General features: G+C 40.9%; 1 protein-coding gene and 1 pseudogene across 1 annotated transcript in view; one reads left to right on the forward strand and one right to left on the reverse strand.

Moving 5' to 3' along the window:
- Nucleotides 1-20,728, reverse strand: part of Il31ra (interleukin 31 receptor A) — a 43,549-nt gene extending 22,821 nt beyond the window's left edge. Inside the window, exons 1-5 of the mRNA XM_090331146.1 lie at nucleotides 20,674-20,728; nucleotides 16,296-16,413; nucleotides 13,937-14,109; nucleotides 8,241-8,392; nucleotides 2,198-2,351 (exon numbers count right to left, since the gene is read on the reverse strand). Coding sequence (XP_090187272.1) covers nucleotides 2,198-2,351; nucleotides 8,241-8,392; nucleotides 13,937-14,109; nucleotides 16,296-16,413; nucleotides 20,674-20,728 — 652 coding nt within the window. The remainder of the gene's footprint in view (nucleotides 1-2,197; nucleotides 2,352-8,240; nucleotides 8,393-13,936; nucleotides 14,110-16,295; nucleotides 16,414-20,673) is intronic.
- Nucleotides 11,047-12,911, forward strand: LOC150064480 (prohibitin 1-like; annotated as a pseudogene).
- Nucleotides 20,729-21,372: the final 644 nt, after the last annotated feature.

The raw sequence follows: 21,372 nt of genomic DNA on the forward strand, positions 1-21,372 counted from the left end.
GCCTGAGTTCAAGCCCTCAGGACTACTGGGAGAAGGAAGGAAGAAAAAGAGATTGGGGGAGAAGGGAGGGAAAGATAAAGGGAGGAAGGGAAGAAAAGAGAGAGAGACAAAAGACTGAGACAGAAGATTGCAAGTTTGATGCTTGGGAAACAGTGAAACGCTTCCTCAAAATAAAAACTTTTTAAAGGTTTTAGACATAGCTCAATGTTAAAGCTCTTGCCCTTGCCTTTATACTGACATACTGAGAGACCAGTATGATGATCCCAGGGTTCAGTCCCTAGCAACATATTGCAAGAAACCACTTTCAGTTACATATTTCTCTATAAAAAGGATACAGAAATTCATATTAAGGAGCAATTGTTCTGCTGTCTATGGACTCCAAATTTAGAAATGAAATTTAATTTATAGATTTACTGCATAAATTTATTATCAAAAAAGACCCAAGATAACATAAGGATCAAATCTGCAATCTCAGGTGAGCAAAAACATAAAAATACCACCATTATATTTCTCATGGTTGAACAATAGCAAAGTGCTCAAGCCACAAAAGAGTTGGAAACAGCAGATGATAGAGACATAACAGTATAAATTCTGATTCATCTTTTTCTCGTAAACAACATAATCTAAGACAGCACAGTTCACACATACAGGAATCCAGTGATCTGACTATACAGGAATAAAATTCATGAAAATAAAAAATTTATATTTTATTACTTTACTTGTTCTCCTATTTCTCCCAAATAGATCTCAAATAAATTTTAGAAGGGGTGGATCACTATAATTCAATGATCTGACATGAATCTAAAAGCTACTGATTAAAGAATGACTCACATATTTCAAACATAAAAATTCAAGAGAACTTTAGAAAGAACTGTCTAGGAGGCCAATGGCCTATAATTTGGAGAAAAGAAGAAATGACCCTAATTTGGGATATGCAGTGTTTGAGGCCTTTCTCAAGGATATTGGCTGAGGAAACTACAATTAGGTCAACAAATAATGGAGCCTACTACGAAGACCAAGATCTTAACGATTTTAGCACTAAAAGATCATCTTCAAAGATTTTTTTAAGAGCCAGGCATGGTTAACTTTATTTTAACATGCTTTTTTTTTCTTTCTTTAAAATTTATGTAGCTCTTTCCATGTGTCTATCAAGCATGATTCTAAGCACTTGATCACATAATAATTTGGGATTTTCTGTGATCTTTTTCCATATTACTAGAAAAACATGACATACAAAGAATAGACTCTCGGGTAAGAAGGCTCCTTACATGCTATCCAATCCAATTTCCCAACTGCTTAGTGACTCCTGTTCTGAAACTAAATCTACTAAAGGCAAGACCAAGCTAAGTACAAACATCTCCATTGCAGAAGAGAAATTTCAAAGGTATCAGGAATCTGGATCTGACTAAAAGACTAAACTTGTCAAATATCTGTTAATAATAACTTGGTTTTATGGAAAACACAAGGAGGAGCCAGAGGAAAGATCTATGCAGGAGCATAGAAGTTGACTCAACATGTTCCTAGGAATTAGTATGGCACTTAGTTGTGCAGTCTGTCTCTTTCAATTTCCTGCTATCATCAAAGATGTGATCTTCCTTTTTCTTTTACTAGGTATAGCTTTAAATGTTTAGTAGTTGTTCTCCTTATCTATCTTTAACCTATCAAGGATAACTTTATCTACCTTTGTAATCTATTTTTTTAATTCTGGCCTTGGGGCTTGAACTCAGGATCAGAGGTTCTGTCCATGAACTCTTTTTGCTAAGTCTAGTACCCTAACACTCAAGCCACAGCTCCACTTCCAGCTTTGTTGTAGTTAGCTGGAGGTAAGAGTCTCTTAGACTGTCCTGCTTAGGTTAGCTTTGAACTGTGACCCTCAGATCTCAAGCTCCCAAGTAGCTAGGATTACCAGTACCAGTGCCCACATTCAAGATATGACTCCATTTTATATTGAATATAACCTTATAAGAGAATTAAGATAAAAGTCATTGCATTTGGGCACAAAGCTGCTAAGGTAATTAACAGTATCTGAGACTTGCATTTTCAAAGGCTTAGTGAGCTCCATGATTGTCTGTGAATGGGATGCAGTCACTAGGTTTTGATGACAGGATTACATGATTTTTGACAAAATTCACTAGGTCTAAGCCAAGCCAGTCCAACACCAGAGCAAGCAAACAAGGAATTACAAAGAGTAACTTGCCTTCTTCCTCCGTCTTTCCCACTTTTTCTTTGCTCCAGTCACTCCAAAATCGTGAATTAATGGTCATAAATTTCAGAGCTGTGACATATTCTGTGAAAGCTTGCAGCTCTGTGAGATTATAGACCTGGTAATTGCTTCTGAAGGTGACTTCTACCTATAAAACAGAAATAATCGTAAACTGACATGGTGACAACAGTCTTTCTCTCATTACTCAATGTTATCTTACTACTTTAGAATTGTATTTCAAATTTTTAAGTATGGCATTTTCATAACTATACTTACACTCAGTACCTAAATAGATGAGTTACTCGGGGAATAACTACGCATTTCCTGTTTCTAAGCTTGTTGGGAAGAGATCTTTAGCTCTGAACCAGGTACAAGCTGCTCTGCAAGATGTAAGGTGGAGTCAGAAGTGATTCTAGTACTTAGAGACAGCCTTAGCAGCACAAAGTTAATCCTCATGTCATTGATGAGACCCGGACAGGTAAGTAATCTTAGACAACTGCAGTGTTCTGTAATCAGCACAACTAGGGCTGGCACAAAAGTATTCTGGCCTATGCTGTCACCTTTACCAGACTCTTTCATTTCAAAGTTGGTTTGGGGTTATCATTCAAGCTGCTTCCACACAGTCTATTGAGGAGAGTTAAAAATAAAAAGTTTAGTTCTTTTCTTTCAATGTGAACTTTTCAGTAAAATGAGGTATTGTATAGTCTTTAAAAATCCCTTCTGATCAGGATTCAGTGTCTCATGCCTGTAATCCTAGCTATGGAGAAGACTGAGATCTAAGGATTGTGGTTCACAACCAGCTCAGGCAGGAAAGACTCTTATCTCCAATTAATCACCTACAAACCTGAAGTGGAACTGTGGTTCAAAATGGTAGAGAACTAGCCTTGAACAAAAAGGATAAGGGAGAGTGGTTAGGCTCTGAAGTCAAGCTTCGGGACTGACAAAAAAAAAGAAGGCAAAATAATCTGGATCTATCCTTCTAAGAAAAACTAATAAAAGTTTAGGTATTTATTAATAAGTATAGTCATTATTATTACAATCAAATATTTAGCTATTGATTTATAAATATACTCAGTTGATTAACAAAAATAAACTGCACTACCAGGATGTCCACTTTGCTAGTATGCACACAGCAGAGTCTCAGAGTCCTGTAAGAGAAGGAAGTCCTATAGATATCAGGGATGAAAATAAGTGTTTAATTACAATTTCTGATTCTAGAGGAAATTGGGCAAATGAAGAATTTTGTGTCTGCAACAGAAAGCTGAACATCCCAGCTAAGGAAGGAAACTTGTAAACCTCCAGGCTAGTGATGTGGAGCACTATGTAAGAGGTAGGATCCAGAGGTGACAGCAATTTAGCAGCTGATGCTCAAGCTACCTGAGCATCAACCCTTTCACTCAGCCCCAGGAGAGCCTATGACAGTATCTTATGGGTGCAGGCAGCAAACCTTGGGATAATCTATTGTGAATTATGAACTCCAGTTGAAACAGCTGAGACCATTTGGAGAGGCTCATCAGGGAAGCCTACATATATGATAAAGATGAAAATAAGACCAATCCATACAACAAATGTGAAGAAACCTAATAAGTCTCTATAATACTTTTTGTGTTTTTAAAAATACTCTTTTTACAGAAAGAGTCTCCTAATTTACCCTCCTGCTTTGCAACTACCTTAGGCACACACATATATCTGGCCTCATTCCAGTCATGCTCAGAAAGCTATCTAGCCACCTCCTCCCAGCCTCAGAGGAAACAAAGCAGTGTGTCTGAATTTCAAACAATTTGCCTTTAGGACTTCTTTTACCTTCACTAGCCTTGTCTAGCCTAGGCATTATTTGCTTTCACATGATCTGTGATCCACTGATCCATTATATGCTGGCTTAGATACAAAACTTCTCCTATCCTAAAATGGACACTGGAATCCTGCCAAAATACTAATTCGCTTCATTAAGTTTGTTTTCAGCAATCTATGATCTATACCAAATCCTAATATCCTAATTCCCAAGAAGTGTTTGGCTTTAGTGATGATTGAGAAGGTTTAATAAAAGCTTCTACCAAACACTTAAAGTAGTCTTTTTCCATCAATAGTGGGAACCATGGATACAAGGTTGTGATACATTGAGTTGAGCTAAGTTGAGTCTAATCACGGAGGCCTGCTTGTAATGAAAACTGGAGGGAGAGAAAGAGAATAATGACTACACACTCCATTTTCCTCCTCACATCCTCCAGGAAAGCAGGAGGAAAGACATCCCAAACAAATGTCTCAAGACATTCATAAACAAAATGAAAGGAAATAAAGGTGACAATATAACAGGTAAGGATCTCTTTTTCTCATTGAAACTTATCTCAGAAGCTATAATGACTCCAGACTCCAACAAATAGAAGGAATTAAATATAGACTATTTCCGGTGGTTTTTAGGTTCACTGAGATTATATGTGGCTTAAGGGAAGATGAATGTGTGTAATTCTGTGGACTGGTCAACTTCAGGGTTCCCTAAACTACAAATGGATGCATTCTAAAAGAAAGCTTCCAGAACCGGTTTTAGAAAGGATGCTGGGATATAGAGTGGCCAGCATCATCTCTCTGAACCAGGATAAGTGGAACTAAACAAATTTACTGCTCTGAAAAGAATCTAACTAGGAAAAGACATGATCAACATGTAAACATATGGGCTTCCACAAAGGAAAGGGTCTCATAATATCCTCCTGGACAAGATGAAAAAAAGTAGGCTGAATCTCTGTCATGGTAACTAGACATACTCATAGACACTATACTCAGACAAGGCCAGTAATGTTCTTGATTGGTTTCCCATAAGGCTCTAGGTTTATATAACCTATTTTCATTAGTTGATTATATATAGTTATAGAAGTAAATTATTAGCCATATGCCAGTGGCTCACAACTGTAATCCTAGCTACTCAAGAGGCTGAGATCTGAGGATCACAGTTCTAAACCAGCCCAGGCAAAAAAAGTCCATAAGCCTCTTTTCTCCAATAAACTACTTAGAAGTCAGAAGTAAGCCAGGTGTGGTGGCTCACACCTGTAATTCTAGCTACTCAGGAGGCTGAGATCTGAGGATCATGGTTCAAAGCCAGCCCAGATACTAACATCCGTGAGACTTTTTGTCACCATCTAACCACCAGAAAACTGGAAGTAATGCTGTGAGTCAAAGGTTAGGGCAGTAGCCTTGAGATGAAGCACCCAGGCTCAGAGTTCAAGGACGACTAACAAAAAAAGCCAGAAATGGAGCTGTGGCTCAAGAGCAATAGCCTTGAGTACAGAGAAGCTCAGGGATAGTGCCCAAGCTCTGAGTTCAAGCCCCAGAACAGGTAAAGGGAAGGAGGAAGAGGAGGGGAAGGAGGAAAAGGAGGAGGAGGGGGGAGGAAATTATGAAATCTACAAGTATTAAAAATTAGAAAATAGGGGCCGGGAGTTTGGCCTTGTGGTAAGAGTGCTTGCCTAGCATGCACAAAGACCATATACACAGAAAAAGCTGGAAGTGGTGCTGTGGCTCAAGTGGCAGAATGCTAGCCTTGAGAAAAGCCCAAGAACAGTGCTCAGGCCCTGAGTTTGAGCCCCACACTAGCAAAAAAAAAAAAATAGAAAATAATTAAGCACCAATGGTTCATTCCCTGAGAGACTGATATTGTTGGGATCACAGTTCAAAGCTAGCCTGAAAAAACAAGCTAAAGCCAGGCGCAGTAGATCAAGCCTGTAATCCTAGCAACTCAGGAGGCTGAAATCTGGGAATCAAGGTTCAAAGCCAGCTGGGAAACTACAAAGCCATGAGACTCTTATCTCCAATTAATCACTAGAAAATGGGAAGTGGGGCTGTGGCTCCAGGGGTAGGGTTATAGTGTTGAGCTGAAGAGCTCAGGGACAAGGCCCAGGCCCAGAGTTCAAGCCCCATAACCCACACACACAAAAAAAAATCCAACAAAAATTAGTGCTGGAGGCATGGCTTAGTGGCAAGAATATTCATTTACAAACCAAAATGCCCTGATTTTAAGCCCCAGTTTGGGCAAACAAAGGAAAGAAGGAAGAGGGAGAGAGCAAGAGAGGGCAGGAGCAAGGGAAAAAAAGAAGAAATGAGGTGGTAACCAACATAACTGAATTTTGAGATATGAAAATATTAAGATACAAAAAAGAAAATTTGTCAGCATTAAAAGTACATTCTATTCATCAGACTTCATCATTAACATAATGAAAATGTAACAGACCCCTATAAATGACTTGTAAATAAAATGTATAAAGAATGCCTATTAATCCAGGTAAAAACAGACATACCTTACAAAATGTACAAAAGGCCAAGTCAATATATCAAAAAGAATAAAATTAAGCCAGGCACCAGTGGTTCATTCCTATAATACTAATTACTCAGGAGTCTGAGATCTAAGGATGGCAGTTCGAAGCCAGCCCAGACAAGAAAGTTCACGGGACTCTTATCTCCAATTAACCACCAGAAAATTGGAAGTGGCACTGTGACTCAAAATGTTAGAGTACTAGCCTTGAGAAAAAAAAAGAAATTTTAGGGAGAGTGTCCATGCCCCATGACCAATCCCTTTAAAAGAAAGAAGGAAAGGAAAAGAGAAAAAGAGAAGGGGGAGGGGGGGAGGGAGGGAGAGAGAGAAAGGAGGGAGGGAGGGAGCCCAGGCCCAGAGTTCAACTTGTAGGACTGGTGCATGCACGTACACACACACACACACACACACATGAATAAATCTATATGGCCAATAATCACATAAAGAAGAGGTATGCAGATCTCATTAAAAGTCAGGTAAAGCAGATTAAAGCAGTGATTATGCTGCATTCATGCAAAAAATAATAATCTAACAGCGAAAGTGTATAAACTACATTAGATATCATGAATAAATGTCAAAACACAATATTAAGAGAATAAAGTCAAAGATAAAAAGTGTACTATAAAGATATACGTACTCAGGTAGAGGGGAATTCAAGGAATAGAGCTCATAAATTCTATTTTTCAGGAATTCAGTGTGAAATAGTAAACTCCTATTGAAAATAAAGACATCTCTACAATGAACACAGGGGAGCAGTTATTTTATGCAGAGGGAGGAGAGTTATCAGACAGCTCTGCCATGTTTATAATGCGCTTGACTTTAGTGAGATTACATGAGTTGCTCCCTTAGCGGTTTTCAAATTCATTGTATGCTTTATTCACTTTTCTAAGTGTATGTCAGACTTCATAATTTTATTTTTATTTTTGCCAGGCCTGGAGCTTGAACTCAGGGCCTGGGTACTGTCCCTAAGCTTCTTTTGCTCAAGGCTAGTACTCTACCACTTGAGTCACAGCCCCACTTTCAGCTTTTTCTGTTTTGAGGTACTGAGGAATCGAACCCAGAGTTTCATGCATGTTTGGCAAGCACTTTAACACTAAACTATATTTGCAGCCTAGACTTCATAATTTTATAAAAGATTGGTTCAAAAATGAAAATAGCCAAATCATAGTCTCTAACGACATAATCCAGGGTGGATGAAAAGCACGTTTCCCATTCTTTAAATATGTTGCTATGCTCAGGATATAAAAATGCCTATGATGGAATGCTTTTTCTAATCTAAAAAGTACAAATGGGAAGGTGGAAATAGGACTCACTATTACTTCTCTATTTTCAATGTATAAAGGAAAAAAACTTCCTTTGATATGGAAACAAGAGCTTTATCTTGTGTGATTGTTGTTCTTAATGTACTATGCTATTTCTCTTCTCTTTTGTTGTCTTTTTGTTAATCTTATATTGTTACTATATCTGACTTTGTTACATGGTATATTGTATATATGTTGATTTGATTATTTGAAATAGGAAAGGGAAGGGGGGACAACAAGATGATTGGGAGGGGAAGGGAAATGGGGACAAAAACATGAGAAGGGGTATCAATGTGTGAGAAGTAATGCACCTAGTATCTGGAAAATGTAACTGTAACCCCTCTATACATTACAATAATTTTTTAAGTTCCTTTGTATATCCCTGAGTCCCTTTCTGGGGACCCTGTAACAGGAATATTATAGGAACATAACTTACCCAGTGGGGACTATTAATGGTCCTGTATCGAAGCATATAGTCTAAATGTCTTATAGGCGGAAACCTTTCAAGTGTTCTCCATTTTATCTGGACCATTCGTTTGATGCCCAAAACTGGTTTCACACTTAAAATCTCAGGTGGTTCAGTTTTCACTGAAAGTGAAAACAAAACATAACTTTCATACTTGTAAATGGATGAGAAGATGATTGAAATTAAAAGCACAGTAAGCCTAGAAAGGAAATCACAGTGTGTATATTATTGTTTGCTATATGCAGATCATATTAGCAAAGCAGTGATAAAGGAAGGCTACCCTCCTTGATTCCTGATACTTCCCCAAAGACAAATGCCCAGTGAGAAAAGGTTATTCCTGTTTGTTTTCTGTAGGTCACTTTAATCAAGTTATATCAAGTAGAAAGGAGGGAAAGAGTGGCCATAGTTATCTTTATCATCATCATCATCATCATCATCATCATCATCTGATTATAAACAAATAGTGAGTTATTGAATAAACTTCAACAGAAAATTCTTTGAAAAAGATATATGAGCAGAAAATGAAATAATGTTTTTATCTATTTTTCTCTTCTCCTTCCTTGGTTTCTCTTCTTGACCAGCAGGATGAAGAAATACCCACCACAAATCACCTCTCAGTTTCTTGCCACTGCTAACATTCTAGTGCCAAATTTCTGTTCTTGAAAATTGTGTATTTTAGCCATGCATGGTGGTTCACTCCTGTTTTTCCAGAATTTAGAGACTCAGATAGGAGGAATATGAACTTGCAGAGGATAGCAGTATAGTTGTTTGACTCCTTCCTCCAACTTTAGGGAGCAGAATAAACCTTATTTATAGCATTCTAGCTGTCTGAAAGCAAATTTAAGGACGAATCTCTGTTTTGCCTAGCTTCAATCTTAGGTAGGGAAAGTTAAAAGCATAACTCATGAAAGCTATGAAGAGATTATAGGCCTGCAGAAACTTGGGGAAAGAGATTATGAAGACAGATAAACTATGGACAATAAAATCCTAAAAAGAGGGTAAGAACCTTTCCAGGCCTGGAACCAGTAGATTATGCCTGCAATATAAGCTACTCATGAGGCTGAGATCTAAAGATCACAGTGTAAAGCCAGCTCAGGCAGAAAAAGTCCATACGACTCTTCTCTCCAATTAACCACCAAAAATTTAATTGTAGAATTGTGGCTCGAGTTGTAGAAAATGAGCTTTGAGCAAAAATCTCAAGAACAGTGCTCAGACCTTGAGTTCATGGCCCAGGACTTGAAAAAGAAAGTGAAACCTTAACCAAAAAAGAGCTGGAGCAAAAAGGCCTGAGGGTTTGCCTCAAGTGGTAGAGCACCAGCCTAGCACATACAAAACCTTGAGTCAACACCTCTCACCAACACAAAAGAAAAAGCTAAGCTGGGCTTGGTGGCACATGCTTGTAATCCTAGCTACTCAGGAGGCTGAGCTCTGAGGAACAAGGTTCAAAGTCAGCCCAGGCCCTAAAGTCCATGAGACTTTTATCTCCAATTAACCAACAGGCACTGTGACTCAAGAGGTAGGGCAGTAGACTTAAGCTGAATAGATCAAGAACAGTGCCCAGGCCAGAGTTCAAGCCCCACAACAGACAGACAGAAAGACAGACAGAAAGAAGAAAAAGCTACTTTAGCTTTTTTTTTTAGATGTACTTTACATCATCATAGAAAACCTTTCTGAAAAGGACTCTAATTTCTAACAAGAGCAAGAATTGATAAATAAGATTGTGTCAAAATTACAAAGCTTCTACAAAGCAAAGGTAACATTTGCTGGAATCAGGAGACAACATCCAGAATACAGAATACATAAACAGAATACAAAAATTAGATATCAATAATTAATATACTAAGAAAGGAACAAATATGTTGATCAGACAATTTTCAAAATAAGCACAAACAATAAATTCTGGCAAGGAGAAAAGATTTTTATACATTGATGGGAATACAACGATGTAACCACTTTGGAAATCAGTATGGAGGTTCAAAAAAAAAAAAAAAAAACCTAAAAACAGACATACCTTATTGCCCTTCTCTACTACCCTTGGGCATGTATCAAAGAAATGTGGGAAATGTATCCAAATTGTACAGACATAATACGTGCATTCCATATTTATAGCAGTATTGTCCACAATAGCTAATTTATGGAATCAATCTACATGCCCCTCAACTGATGAACGGATTGAGAAATTATAGTTTACACACACAAGGGACTCGAGTTAAGCATAGTCAAACATCCTGTTCACAGAAAAATGAATAGAATTGACAAACACAGTGTTAAGTGGACTAAGCCAGATTAAGCAAGGCAAATGTATCAGACATATCTCTCCAATAGGCGAAATGTGTATATCTATCAAAAAATGAAGAACACAAATGAAAAACAGGAAATTGCTTGGGGATGGACACCTGCAGGAGATGGAAGGGTGAAGGAAAAAAGAGGATGGAGGTGGTAAGAAGCACTCCATACAAATGTATGAAAATGGAATGGTGAAATTCCTTAAAATCGTTTTGAAAGGCAGAGGGCAGGCCGGGAGTTTGGCCTAGTGGTAGAGTGCTAAGCAGCCTAGCATGCACGAAGACCCAGGTTCGATTCCTCGGTACCGCACACGTAGAAAAAATCCAGAAGTGGTGCTGAGGCTCAAGTGGTAGAGCTCTAACCCTGAGAAAGTCCAAGGACAGTGCTCAGGCCCTGAGCTCAAGGCCAGGGCGGGCAAAAAAAAGGGGGGGGAAGGCAGGTGTGGAGATGGGAGTGGAAGCAGGTGTGAGGAGATTCAACAGAAGGAAACATGGCGGCCAAAATATTTGAGTCCACTGGCAAGTTTGGCCTGGCCCTAGCTGTCCCAGGAGGTGCGGTGAACTCCGTCTTCTATCCTGTGGAAGCTGGGCACGGAGCTGCCATCTTGGACCGATTCCGCGGCGTTCGGGGCATGGTGGTAGGGGGGGTCTCGCTTTGATACCCTGGGTACAGAAGCCAATTACGTCTGACTGCCACTCCCGGCCATGTTACACGTAATGAGCCAGTCATCCCGGGGAGTGGGAGCGTGCGCTTCACGCTGCGTGTCCTCTTCCAGCCTGGGGCCAGCCAGCGTCCTCATCCTGGGCTCTTCCGGCTTCCGGGCTGAGCCCAGCCAGCGTCCTCATCCTGGGCTCTTCCGGCTTCCGGGCTGGAAGAGGCCAGCGTCCTCATCCTGGGCTCTTCCGGCTTCCGGGCTGGAAGAGGCCAGTGTCTTCATCCTGGGCTCTTCCGGCTTCAGGCCTGGAACAGACCAGCGTCCTTGTCCTGCGATCTTCCGGCTTCCGGCCTTGGCCCAGCCAGCGTCCTGCGATCTTCTGGCCTGGAACCAGCCAGCGTCCTCATCCTGGGCTCTTCCGGCTTCCGGGCTGGAAGAGACCAGTGTCTTCATCCTAGGCTGTTCCGGCTTCCGGCCTGGAACAGACCAGCGTCCTCGTCCTGGGGTCTTCCGGCTTCCGGCCTGGAACAGACCAGCGTCCTCGTCCCCCTGGGGTCTTCCGGTTTCCGGCCTGGAACCAGCCAGCAGCCACATCCTGGGCTCTTCCGGCTTCCGGGTTGGAAGAGGCCAGCGTCCTCGTCCTGGGCTCTTCCGGCTTCCGGGGTGGAAGAGACCAGTGTCTTCATCCTGGGCTCTTCCGGCTTCTGGCCTGGAACAGACCAGCGTTCTCGTCCTGGGGTCTTCCGGTTTCCAGCCTGGAACCAGCCAGCAGCCACATCCTGGGCTCTTCCGGCTTCCGGGCTGGAAGAGACCAGCGTCCTTGTCCTGCGATCTTCCGGCTTCCGGCCTTGGCCCAGCCAGCGTCCTGCGATCTTCTGGCCTGGAACCAGCCAGCGTCCTCATCCTGGGCTCTTCCGGCTTCCGGGCTGGAAGAGGCCAGCGTCCTCATCCTGGGCTCTTCCGGCTTCCGGGCTGGAAGAGGCCAGTGTCTTCATCCTGGGCTCTTCCGGCTTCAGGCCTGGAACAGACCAGCGTCCTTGTCCTGCGATCTTCCGGCTTCCGGCCTTGGCCCAGCCAGCGTCCTGCGATCTTCTGACCTGGAACCAGCCAGTGTCCTGGTATCTACACTGTCCACACTGGCATCGGAGAGGACGGCGGTGAGCGCGTGCTGGCGTGCCTCTCCTCAAGTCTGTGGTGGCTGGCCCTGACGCGGGAGAATTGCCCACCCCAGAGAGCTGCTCTCCAGGCAGGTGAGCTGGCAGCCACCTTTGGGTGTATCCTGGATGACAACGAGTCCCTGACACATCTGACCTTCGGGAAGGAGTTCACACCAACAGTGGAAGCCAAACCAGTGGCTCAGCAGGAAGCAGAGAGGGCCAGATCTGTGTGGAAAAGGCCGAGCGGCAGAAGGAGGCGGCCATCGCCTCTGCCGAGGGCGATTCCCAAGGCAGCTGAGCTGACTGCCGACTCCCTGGCCCCGGCAGGCGAGGGCCGGATGGAGCATCGCAAGCTGGAGGGTGCAGAGGACATTGCACACCAGGTTCCCGCTGAGGGAACCCACCCTCCCCACCTGCTTTCGGGGCAGTCCCAGCTTCTCCAGCTGCCCCAATGAGGCCTGCCCCACCTGCACCTCCTCCGGGCAGCTGGGCCTTAGGATTCTGAGCAGCACCCCAGAAATCACTGTGAAATTGTACGATTGGCTTAAAATGAAGGAAATAAAAGTAAATCACTTCAGAAAAAAAACATACATAAAAGGGAAAGGACAAAAAATAGCAATGAGAGAATGATATTGATCCAAGTATTTTATATGGGTAGATGGAAATAGCATACTGAAATTCCATACGACTAACATATACTAATAAGGGAAACACTTGAACTTGATAAACCTTATCTCAAAGAAGCAGCCATTTAAAAATTATATGGTGAAAATTCGTCTTCAGAAAAGAATTTTTAAAAATCATAATTATTGAGACTTTAAAAACAAAGGTTTTACTCTTTTTCTTAATAACTAATAATTATTTGGGGGGAGAGTCTTTTTTTTTAGTACAATTTAAATTACAAACTGCAAGAAGAAATCAATGGCCAGTAATATAATTGTTTTCTTCTTCAAACAGACTTTTTTTTTTTTTTTTTGCCAGTCCTGGGCTTGAGCACAGGGCCTGAGCACTGTCCTTGGACTTTCTCAAGGCTAGAGCTCTACCACTTGAGCCTCAGCACCACTTCCGGCTTTTTTCTATGTATGTGGTACCGAGGAATCGAACCCAGGTCTTCATGCATGCTAGGCAAGCACTTTAACCACTAGGTCAAACTCCCGGCCCAGACTTTCTTTTTTTCCTTCATCATTTCTGCGTTCCTTCATTCCTTCTTCCCTTCTTTCTTTCCCTACTTTCTTATCTGTCCTTTCCTCTCTCTCCTGTCTTTAATCTTTCCTCTTAATATACAGTTTTATAGCTGTAGCACATATCCACCGTTCTCTTGAGCTTTATCCTTTTGAGTTCTCAAAACTGTCCTTGGGCTTTCTCAAGGCTGGAGCTCTACCCTTGAGCCACAGCACTACTTCCAGCTTCTTCTATGTATATGGTACGGAGACATCGAACCTGGGTCTTCAGCATGCTAGGCAAGCACTTTACCATTAGGCCAAACTCCTGGCCCCACAGATACCTCTTTAAGAAAAAGAAGGAAGTGACTACTCAACATTATAGAAAAAATATTGAAGAACACTTACCTATATCATTTAAATTCCAGTATGTGATATCAGATTTAGTAGCACCATCGGTATTTTGAGCTTCTACTTCAATGCTGCAGTTATCTGGGGATGTTACCCATGGATAGAAAAAGTAGCATGAAGCACCTGTCGTGCTGTTGGCTTTACAAATCTCACTGGATTTTCCATAGGAGCTTTGAAGGCAAAGGTGATTCAATGTAAATTTAGAAGTTTGAAAACATACGCATACTTGTTTTCATTAAGCAATATTTGTTAGCTTTACTCTCGATTCTTCTTGAGAACTGTGGTGAAAAAAAATTGAAGAGAGCTGGACAGGATAATTCATGCCTGTAATCCTAGCTGAAGGAGATCAGGTGGATCATGGTTCAAGAGTGATCCATCAAAATAGACCCTATGAAACGAGTAGATCAAGGAAGTCGAATGTACCTGTGATGCTAGCTATGCAGGAAGCTATGTTTAGGAGGATTGGAGTCTGAGGAAATCCCCAGGCAAAAACATGAAACTCTACCTAGAAAATACCAAAAGCAAATAAGGGGACAAAAAGTCTGGCTCAATTTCTAGAGTGTTTGATTAACAAGTGGAAAGTCCTAAATTTAAACCCTAATTCCACCCCCCCAAAATAATCAAAGAGGCTCTATTATTACCATGTACATATAAAAATAGGATTTTAGATAATGATGTTTAATATATCTGCAGTTACTTATATGGAAAGATGCCTATATTGTATTATTGGTAAAAAAGAAAAGCAATGGTCACAATAATAGCAATAGGTATTTATATAATTACTTCATAGTGACATATGGAAAGCTCTTCATGAACATGTTATAACTGGAGCTCAGTTTAGTGTCTTTCACTTGCAATCCAAGCTACTCAGAAAGATTGTGGTTCAAGGCTATCTGCATCAAAAAGTTAGCAACGCCCCATGTCTCAGTGATTGAGCTGGATGTGGTAATGTGCATTATAATCCCAGCTAAGCAGGAAGCATAAGAGGACTTTTTGGTCACTGTTTATTATTTCTGTACCCTTTGTCTTGTTTATTTCACTTGGGGAGAAGAAGAAAAAGAAGAAACAGCGGGGCAAAGGGTGAACTAATTCATCAGTGGTAGTTACTAGACACTGTGTTTGACATGAACTATACAACTTCAGGGGAGAGGAAAAAAATGGAGAAAAGAAATGAATTCATTACCTCACTTATGGAACTGTAAACCCCTGGTTTTTTTTGTTCTTTTTATTTTTTGTTCTGTTTTTGCAAATCTTGGGGCTTGAACTCAGGGCCTGGGCACTGTCCTTGCGCTTTCTCAAGACTAGTGCTCTACCACTGGAGCCACAGCACCACTTCTGTTTTTTTCTGTATATATGGTACCAAGAAATCAAACCCAGGGCTAGGCCACACTCCCAGCCAGTAACCTCTCTTTACATCACCTTTACAATAAAATAATAAGTAGGAAGATTATGTTTCCAAGCCTAGCTTAGAAGCAAAAATAATCTAAAAACAGCTGGAGGTGTGGTTCAAATGATGAAGAGCTTGCTTAGTGCAAGACACAAGACCCAAAAGCTTAAAACCACAGTAATGAAAAAATAACAATGTTAAAATTATTATATTTGATGATATGGAGGAGTTTCTTTTACACTTGGTCCCTAAAGTGAATAAGAAGGAAGTAATGGGTTTTTATGCACTATTAAAAAAAAAAGTAACCTACATATAGCCGAATATCTAGCTTTGAGCTAGAATTATTTTAAAATTATGAATTTTTATTGTAACAAAAAATAAAAGTGGGGCTGGGAGTTTGGCCTAGTGGTAGAGTGCTTGCCTAGCATGCACCAAGACCCGGGTTCAATTCCTCAGTACCACATAAATAGAAAAAAGCCAGAAGTGGTGGTGAGGCTCAAGTGGTAGAGAAAGCCTTGAGAAAGTCCATGGACAGGGCTTAGGGGGGGGAGAGACTTGGAGAACACCTGTCCTGTTGGGACACTGACCATGGCCTAAATGACAATGGACTAGTGGCATATCGACTGGCCTCTTAGTTCTGATTTATAATACTACTTCTTGTGTTTCCTGTGAAGAATGGGGAACTGCGTCATGTTTTCTAGAAAGAAGAGAGGCAGAGTTGGACAGAGTACATAGACTTTTCCCTGGTGCTTACCAGTGACTTCTCTCAGCCCAGCAGGTGACTTGAAGAGCTGGTCATACCCTGCTGCTATAGATCTGACCAGCATGGCTGCAAGTATCCAAAATGCCATCCCAGCCACTGGGTATACATAATGGTCACCTTCTTAAGTAACTGGACTCGTCTGGGGATCGGGAGCCTCTGCCTCCTCCAATAACCCGCACGACTGGGGCACAAGCTCCCATACTTACTATGTCCGCTTGACAGTGTATGTGGTAGGACTGTGCTCCTTCTCTGGGCTCCAGGTACAAGTCATATTTTTATTATAGTAAAAGATGCAGGAAATGTTCTCAGGCCTAGCTGGTAGAGCTAAAAAAATCACACAAACATAATTTCAGTTCACAATAACTTTGTGTGCCCGTGCATGTGTCTGTGCACACATGTGTTCACCCATTCTGGGGCTTAGACTCTGAGCCTGTGAGCTCATTGTTCTTGAGCTTTTGTGTTTCAAGATAGGGGTCTACTTTTTTAAAATATTTTTTTCATATATTTTTATTGTAATAGACCAGATAGAAGTAATGCACCTTCTATCTGGTGCATTACTTCACAAACATTGATACCCTTTCTCATGTCTTGGTCCCATTTCCCTCCCCTCACCACAACCCCTCATCTTGTTTTCTCCCCTTCCCTATCCAATTTCAAATAACCAAATAAGCATATATACAATATATCAGATAACAAGGTGAAATACTGTAATAGTATGAGATAACCAAGGGGCAGCAAAAGAGATGAGAGATAACATAGTACACTAAGGACAACAATCACTCATTATATGGCTTTTGTTTCTATATCCTGGAGGTGATAGGGGTCTACTTCTTTATCCACAGTTCTACTTCTGGTTTTCTGATGGTTAATTGGAGATAAGAGTTTTATGGACTTTCCTGCCCAGGCTGGCTTCAAACTGTGATTCTCAGAGTTCAACCTCCTGAGTAGCTAGGATTACAGGTAGATTTTCATTGAAAAGCTACATTGATTGGCTTGTTGCTAAATATGAAGGATTCTCCTAATCAGATGCATCAATAGAGAGGTTGAAAGCATGGCTCAGGTAGCAGAGTACCAATCAATGATCAATCTCAGACTGGGAACCAGGGGGAAGGGGGAGAATTTATCAAAAGACTCTAATTACATCTCTTCTTCCTCTTCCTCATCTTCCTCTTCCTCTTCTTCATTGTGAGACTTGAACTCTGGTCCTGGGCATTGTCCCTAGGCTCTTCAGCTCAAGGCTACTGCCCTACCCCTTGAGCCACAGTGCCACTTCACCTTTTCTGGTGGAGATAGAGTCTCATGGACTTTAGTGCCTGCGGTGGCTTTGAACCTAGATCCTCAGATCTCAGCCTCCTGAGTAGCGAGGATTACAGGTATGAACCACCCACCGCACCTGACTCTAATTACATCTCTTCAGTTATTTCCTTTGAAGAGTTATATCTCTTCTCAAAAATACTTTTTAATATTTTTACTTAAAAGCAACATTTGAAAAGCAATTTACTTTTAAATTCCAGGCAAATGATAAGTATTAATGAAATAACAGGTAACAGTATCAAATGATAACACTACTCTGGATAATAGGATAATAAACAATGTGAGTATAAGAGATTAATAGAAAATGCTGAACTCTACCATGACCTTATGCATCAGTAATTTCTTTCCCTGGAAAATAGAATAACATAAAAACATCCTCAGCTGTTTGTTCACATCTTACTCCTTGTAGTTCCTCACTAAATAATCATCTGAACACTACCATCCAGACAGCGCATCATCATGTGATCCCTAGATAGAATTTAGGAGTCTATATACTTTGATAGAAATGTTTTTTGGCAGTCCTGAGGCTTGAACTCGGAGGCTTAGCACTGTCCTTGAGCTTTCTCTAGGCTAGAGCTCGACCTACCACTTGAGCCACTGCACCACTTCCAGCCTTTTCTATGTATGTGGTACCAAGGAATTGAACCCAGGTCTTCATGCATGCTAAACGAGCACTCTACCCCTAGGCCAAACTCCCAGCACTACTTTGATAGAAAACCTTTATATCTTCACTTTTCACTACCCTGTGATTGAAATTTAGAATTCACTTGCATCAAAAAACACAATCAACTATAATAGCACCATCACTCATAGCGATCTCCATTTAAAAAAAAACACAAAAAAATTCATTCTTTCAGTTGTAGACAGCATAAAGTATGGAGCTCTTATCATTATTTCTAATAAATGTTAAAAAGTTTATATGAGTTGAAAAGGAACCAGAGTGCGATTGGCACTATTTCTATACAAAGATAATTATTTGGCATGATTATTAGGGCTAAATTGAAGCAATAATTAGTCCATCTTACTGTGTTAATACAGAACATTTTTCACCTTACCACAAATCTGTTTCTGTTATTTTGATTATTTTATATGAACATTTTTAGTTTCTTTGTGATCCTGTGTTTTTGACTTTTAAAACATTTTGAGAAGTGGTCTGTGGGTTGAAGCAAATACCAGTGGGGCTTATCACATATACATACACACAGTAAAGCGTGAAGGGCATTAGATTGAGGGCACTGGCCAGCTCTGAGGCTTGGACTTACTTTTAATGTTTCATGATATATGAAGCATGTCTTAAAAACAGATATATTTGAGAAAGAAAGGCAATATATTACCTTCACATATCAAAGCAAAACTCCAGTACTTCCCCAAAGAAGTCCCTTTTTAGCAAAAAGTAATAACAACAATAACAACAACAATGCCCTTCACTTCTAGCAAGGGAGATATGGAAGGGAATGAAAATAAGGTAGAACAAAGAGCTCAGATGCCAATGATCTTGACAGAGAAACACAAACTTGTAATTGAGTCTAACTTATCATCTGAGCTAGTAGCCCTTTCTCTAGGCACATCCAGGGAATGTGACAAGCCTGAGTCAAGTCTAGAAATTTCATTTGTCATTCAGCATCAAACTCTCACAAGGCATGGAAATACTAACCAGAGAGGGTGGGCTTGGACCCACTCTTGGGGGTAGGGCTAGGGAAGGGCTCTCTACAAGTGAGTATAGCATTTAGGGATTCAGAAATTTCCCTGTGCCTCACGAGTGTGGGGGGAGCCTAGTCCTATGAAACTGAACTAAGCTCCGGGATGAGGACCAATGGCCTTCAGGACTGCAGCAAATATCCACTTCTCGAGTAGATGCCACCAGGATGCTCAAAACACCAAGTGAAGTCAGCAAACAGAGGCAGGATTGGAGCACATCAAATGGTCCCAAGAAAATGAAGAAGCAACACGGAACATTTTTCTCAAGACTCTGAAGTCATGCAGACCCTGCTCATATCCTCAGGCACAATCTCATCGAGAAAGACAGGTACTCTAGAACAGTAAGCTTATACTCAAAGAGACTAACGGACGCTGTGAACAAGAAGAGAATGAGCTAGTTTAAACAAATTTAAGGGCTACTCAACCTCTCCCCCCATTTTTCCAGTGGAGAGAGACCTTCTGCTGTTGAGTACCCACCTCATTGAAAAGGATACTCTCTTCCTCAGCATCTGAATAAAACTGCATATATTTTAACTCTGTTGGAGATATTACTACTTAACAGGAGGGCAATAGTAAAGTGGCATTCAACATTGTGTTCAGATTGAGGCTCACATGTGAGTGCTTTTAAACACTTATAAAATGATCACTGACCCTTCTGGAGCTTACTGTGTCTCCTTTCCTTGGACATAAAGGAAGATGGCATTTCCTTTCACTTTGATTCAAGCATAGATATGTAAATTGCTTTGACAACTGGCATCTGAGAAGAATCATTTAAATGCTGATAGACAGCACGACCTATGTCTTCCTACAGACTAAGCCACAATGAGCTCCTCTTTAACCTTAGTACCTTTTCATACGAATAGATCAAATGAATAGATTTAAAATCTACATGGAATATGGCTCAAAGGGCTGAGTTCAAGCACTGGAGAAATATACTACTACAATCATTTCCCTTTACATCCTTGGTCATTATAAGTAAGTTGAATATTATATATTTTTGTACTCATATGTATATTACATTAGAAAACAGCAAGTAGAACAAAAACTATGGAAATAAGCCTTGATCATTTTACTCTAAGTCATCTTAATCTTTTGGAGTCCATATTTCCATACAATGGGCCATCCTGATAAATTTTTATGTGTATGTGTTGGAGATTTTTTTTTTTGCCAGTCTTGGAGCTTGAACTCAAGGCATGAGCACTGTCCTTGGGTTTTTTCAAGGCTAGAGCTTTACCATTTGAGCTACAGCACCACTTCCAACTTTTTCTGTGTATATGGTACCTGGGTCTTCATGCACACGAGGCAAGCACTCCTGTAAGTAGGCCAAACTCCCAGCCCCACAGGCCAAATTTTTATGTGTAAGAGAATACATGAGCTTCCAAGTTGCATGCACACAAACACACACACACACACACACACACACACACACACACACACACTGAGAATGTTTGAAAGCCTGCCTGTTGACCATCTATGAATGTTCATAATCTCTGTGTACCTTTTCCTTCAAGGTTCAGAATATTTATCCAAACAAACTAATAGAATCACATGGCCCATGATAAGCTGACCTACCTGTCAGGCTCAATTTGCAGAGTAAAGGGAACATCCAGAGTACCCAGATCGACATTGCTTCCAAATTAAGTCAGGAAGGCTAGAGAGAGAAAGCTAAACATAATCAGTCAAGAGAAATACAACTTCCTGATCCAACAGCAGGCTGTCCTGAAACTCTATCTCAAGACAACAACAACAAAAATAAAACAGGTCAAAGAAGGCTAGAAGTATGGCTCAAGCCATAGAGCACTTGTCTAGCAAACATAAAACTGGGTTCAGAGAGAGAGAGGAGGGAGGGAAGGAGGGAAGGAGGGAGTGGGAGAGTCAGAGGGAGGAAGGGAGGGAGGGAGGAGGGAAAGAAGAAGCGCTTTGAGTAAAATGAAGAAAAGCACTCTTAATATGCCAATGAACAATACATGTCTTTAAAAATTAATCATGACACTAATAGTATTTGGATTTTTTTTCCTGGAAGTAGCAGGATGGAAGTCAAAACCTCAAGCTTATGAAGCAGCCACTTTATCACTTAGCAACACCTCCAGCCCCGTTTCTCATTAGTTATTTTCAAGGCAGAGTTTATGCTTGTGGAGGAGGGGGGGATAAGAGGGACTATTAATCCTTTTACAGATTTGAGCCACCATACCCAGTATAACACTAGTTGCCTTCTTTCTTTTGCTTGTTTAGAAAATATTATCTAAAAGCATGCTCCCACGGGCCATGCCA

The sequence above is a fragment of the Megascapheus bottae genome, chromosome 4 (genome assembly GCF_031878675.1).
Source record: "Megascapheus bottae isolate mThoBot1 chromosome 4, mThoBot2.hap1, whole genome shotgun sequence".
In the NCBI taxonomy this organism is placed as follows: domain Eukaryota; kingdom Metazoa; phylum Chordata; class Mammalia; order Rodentia; family Geomyidae; genus Megascapheus; species Megascapheus bottae.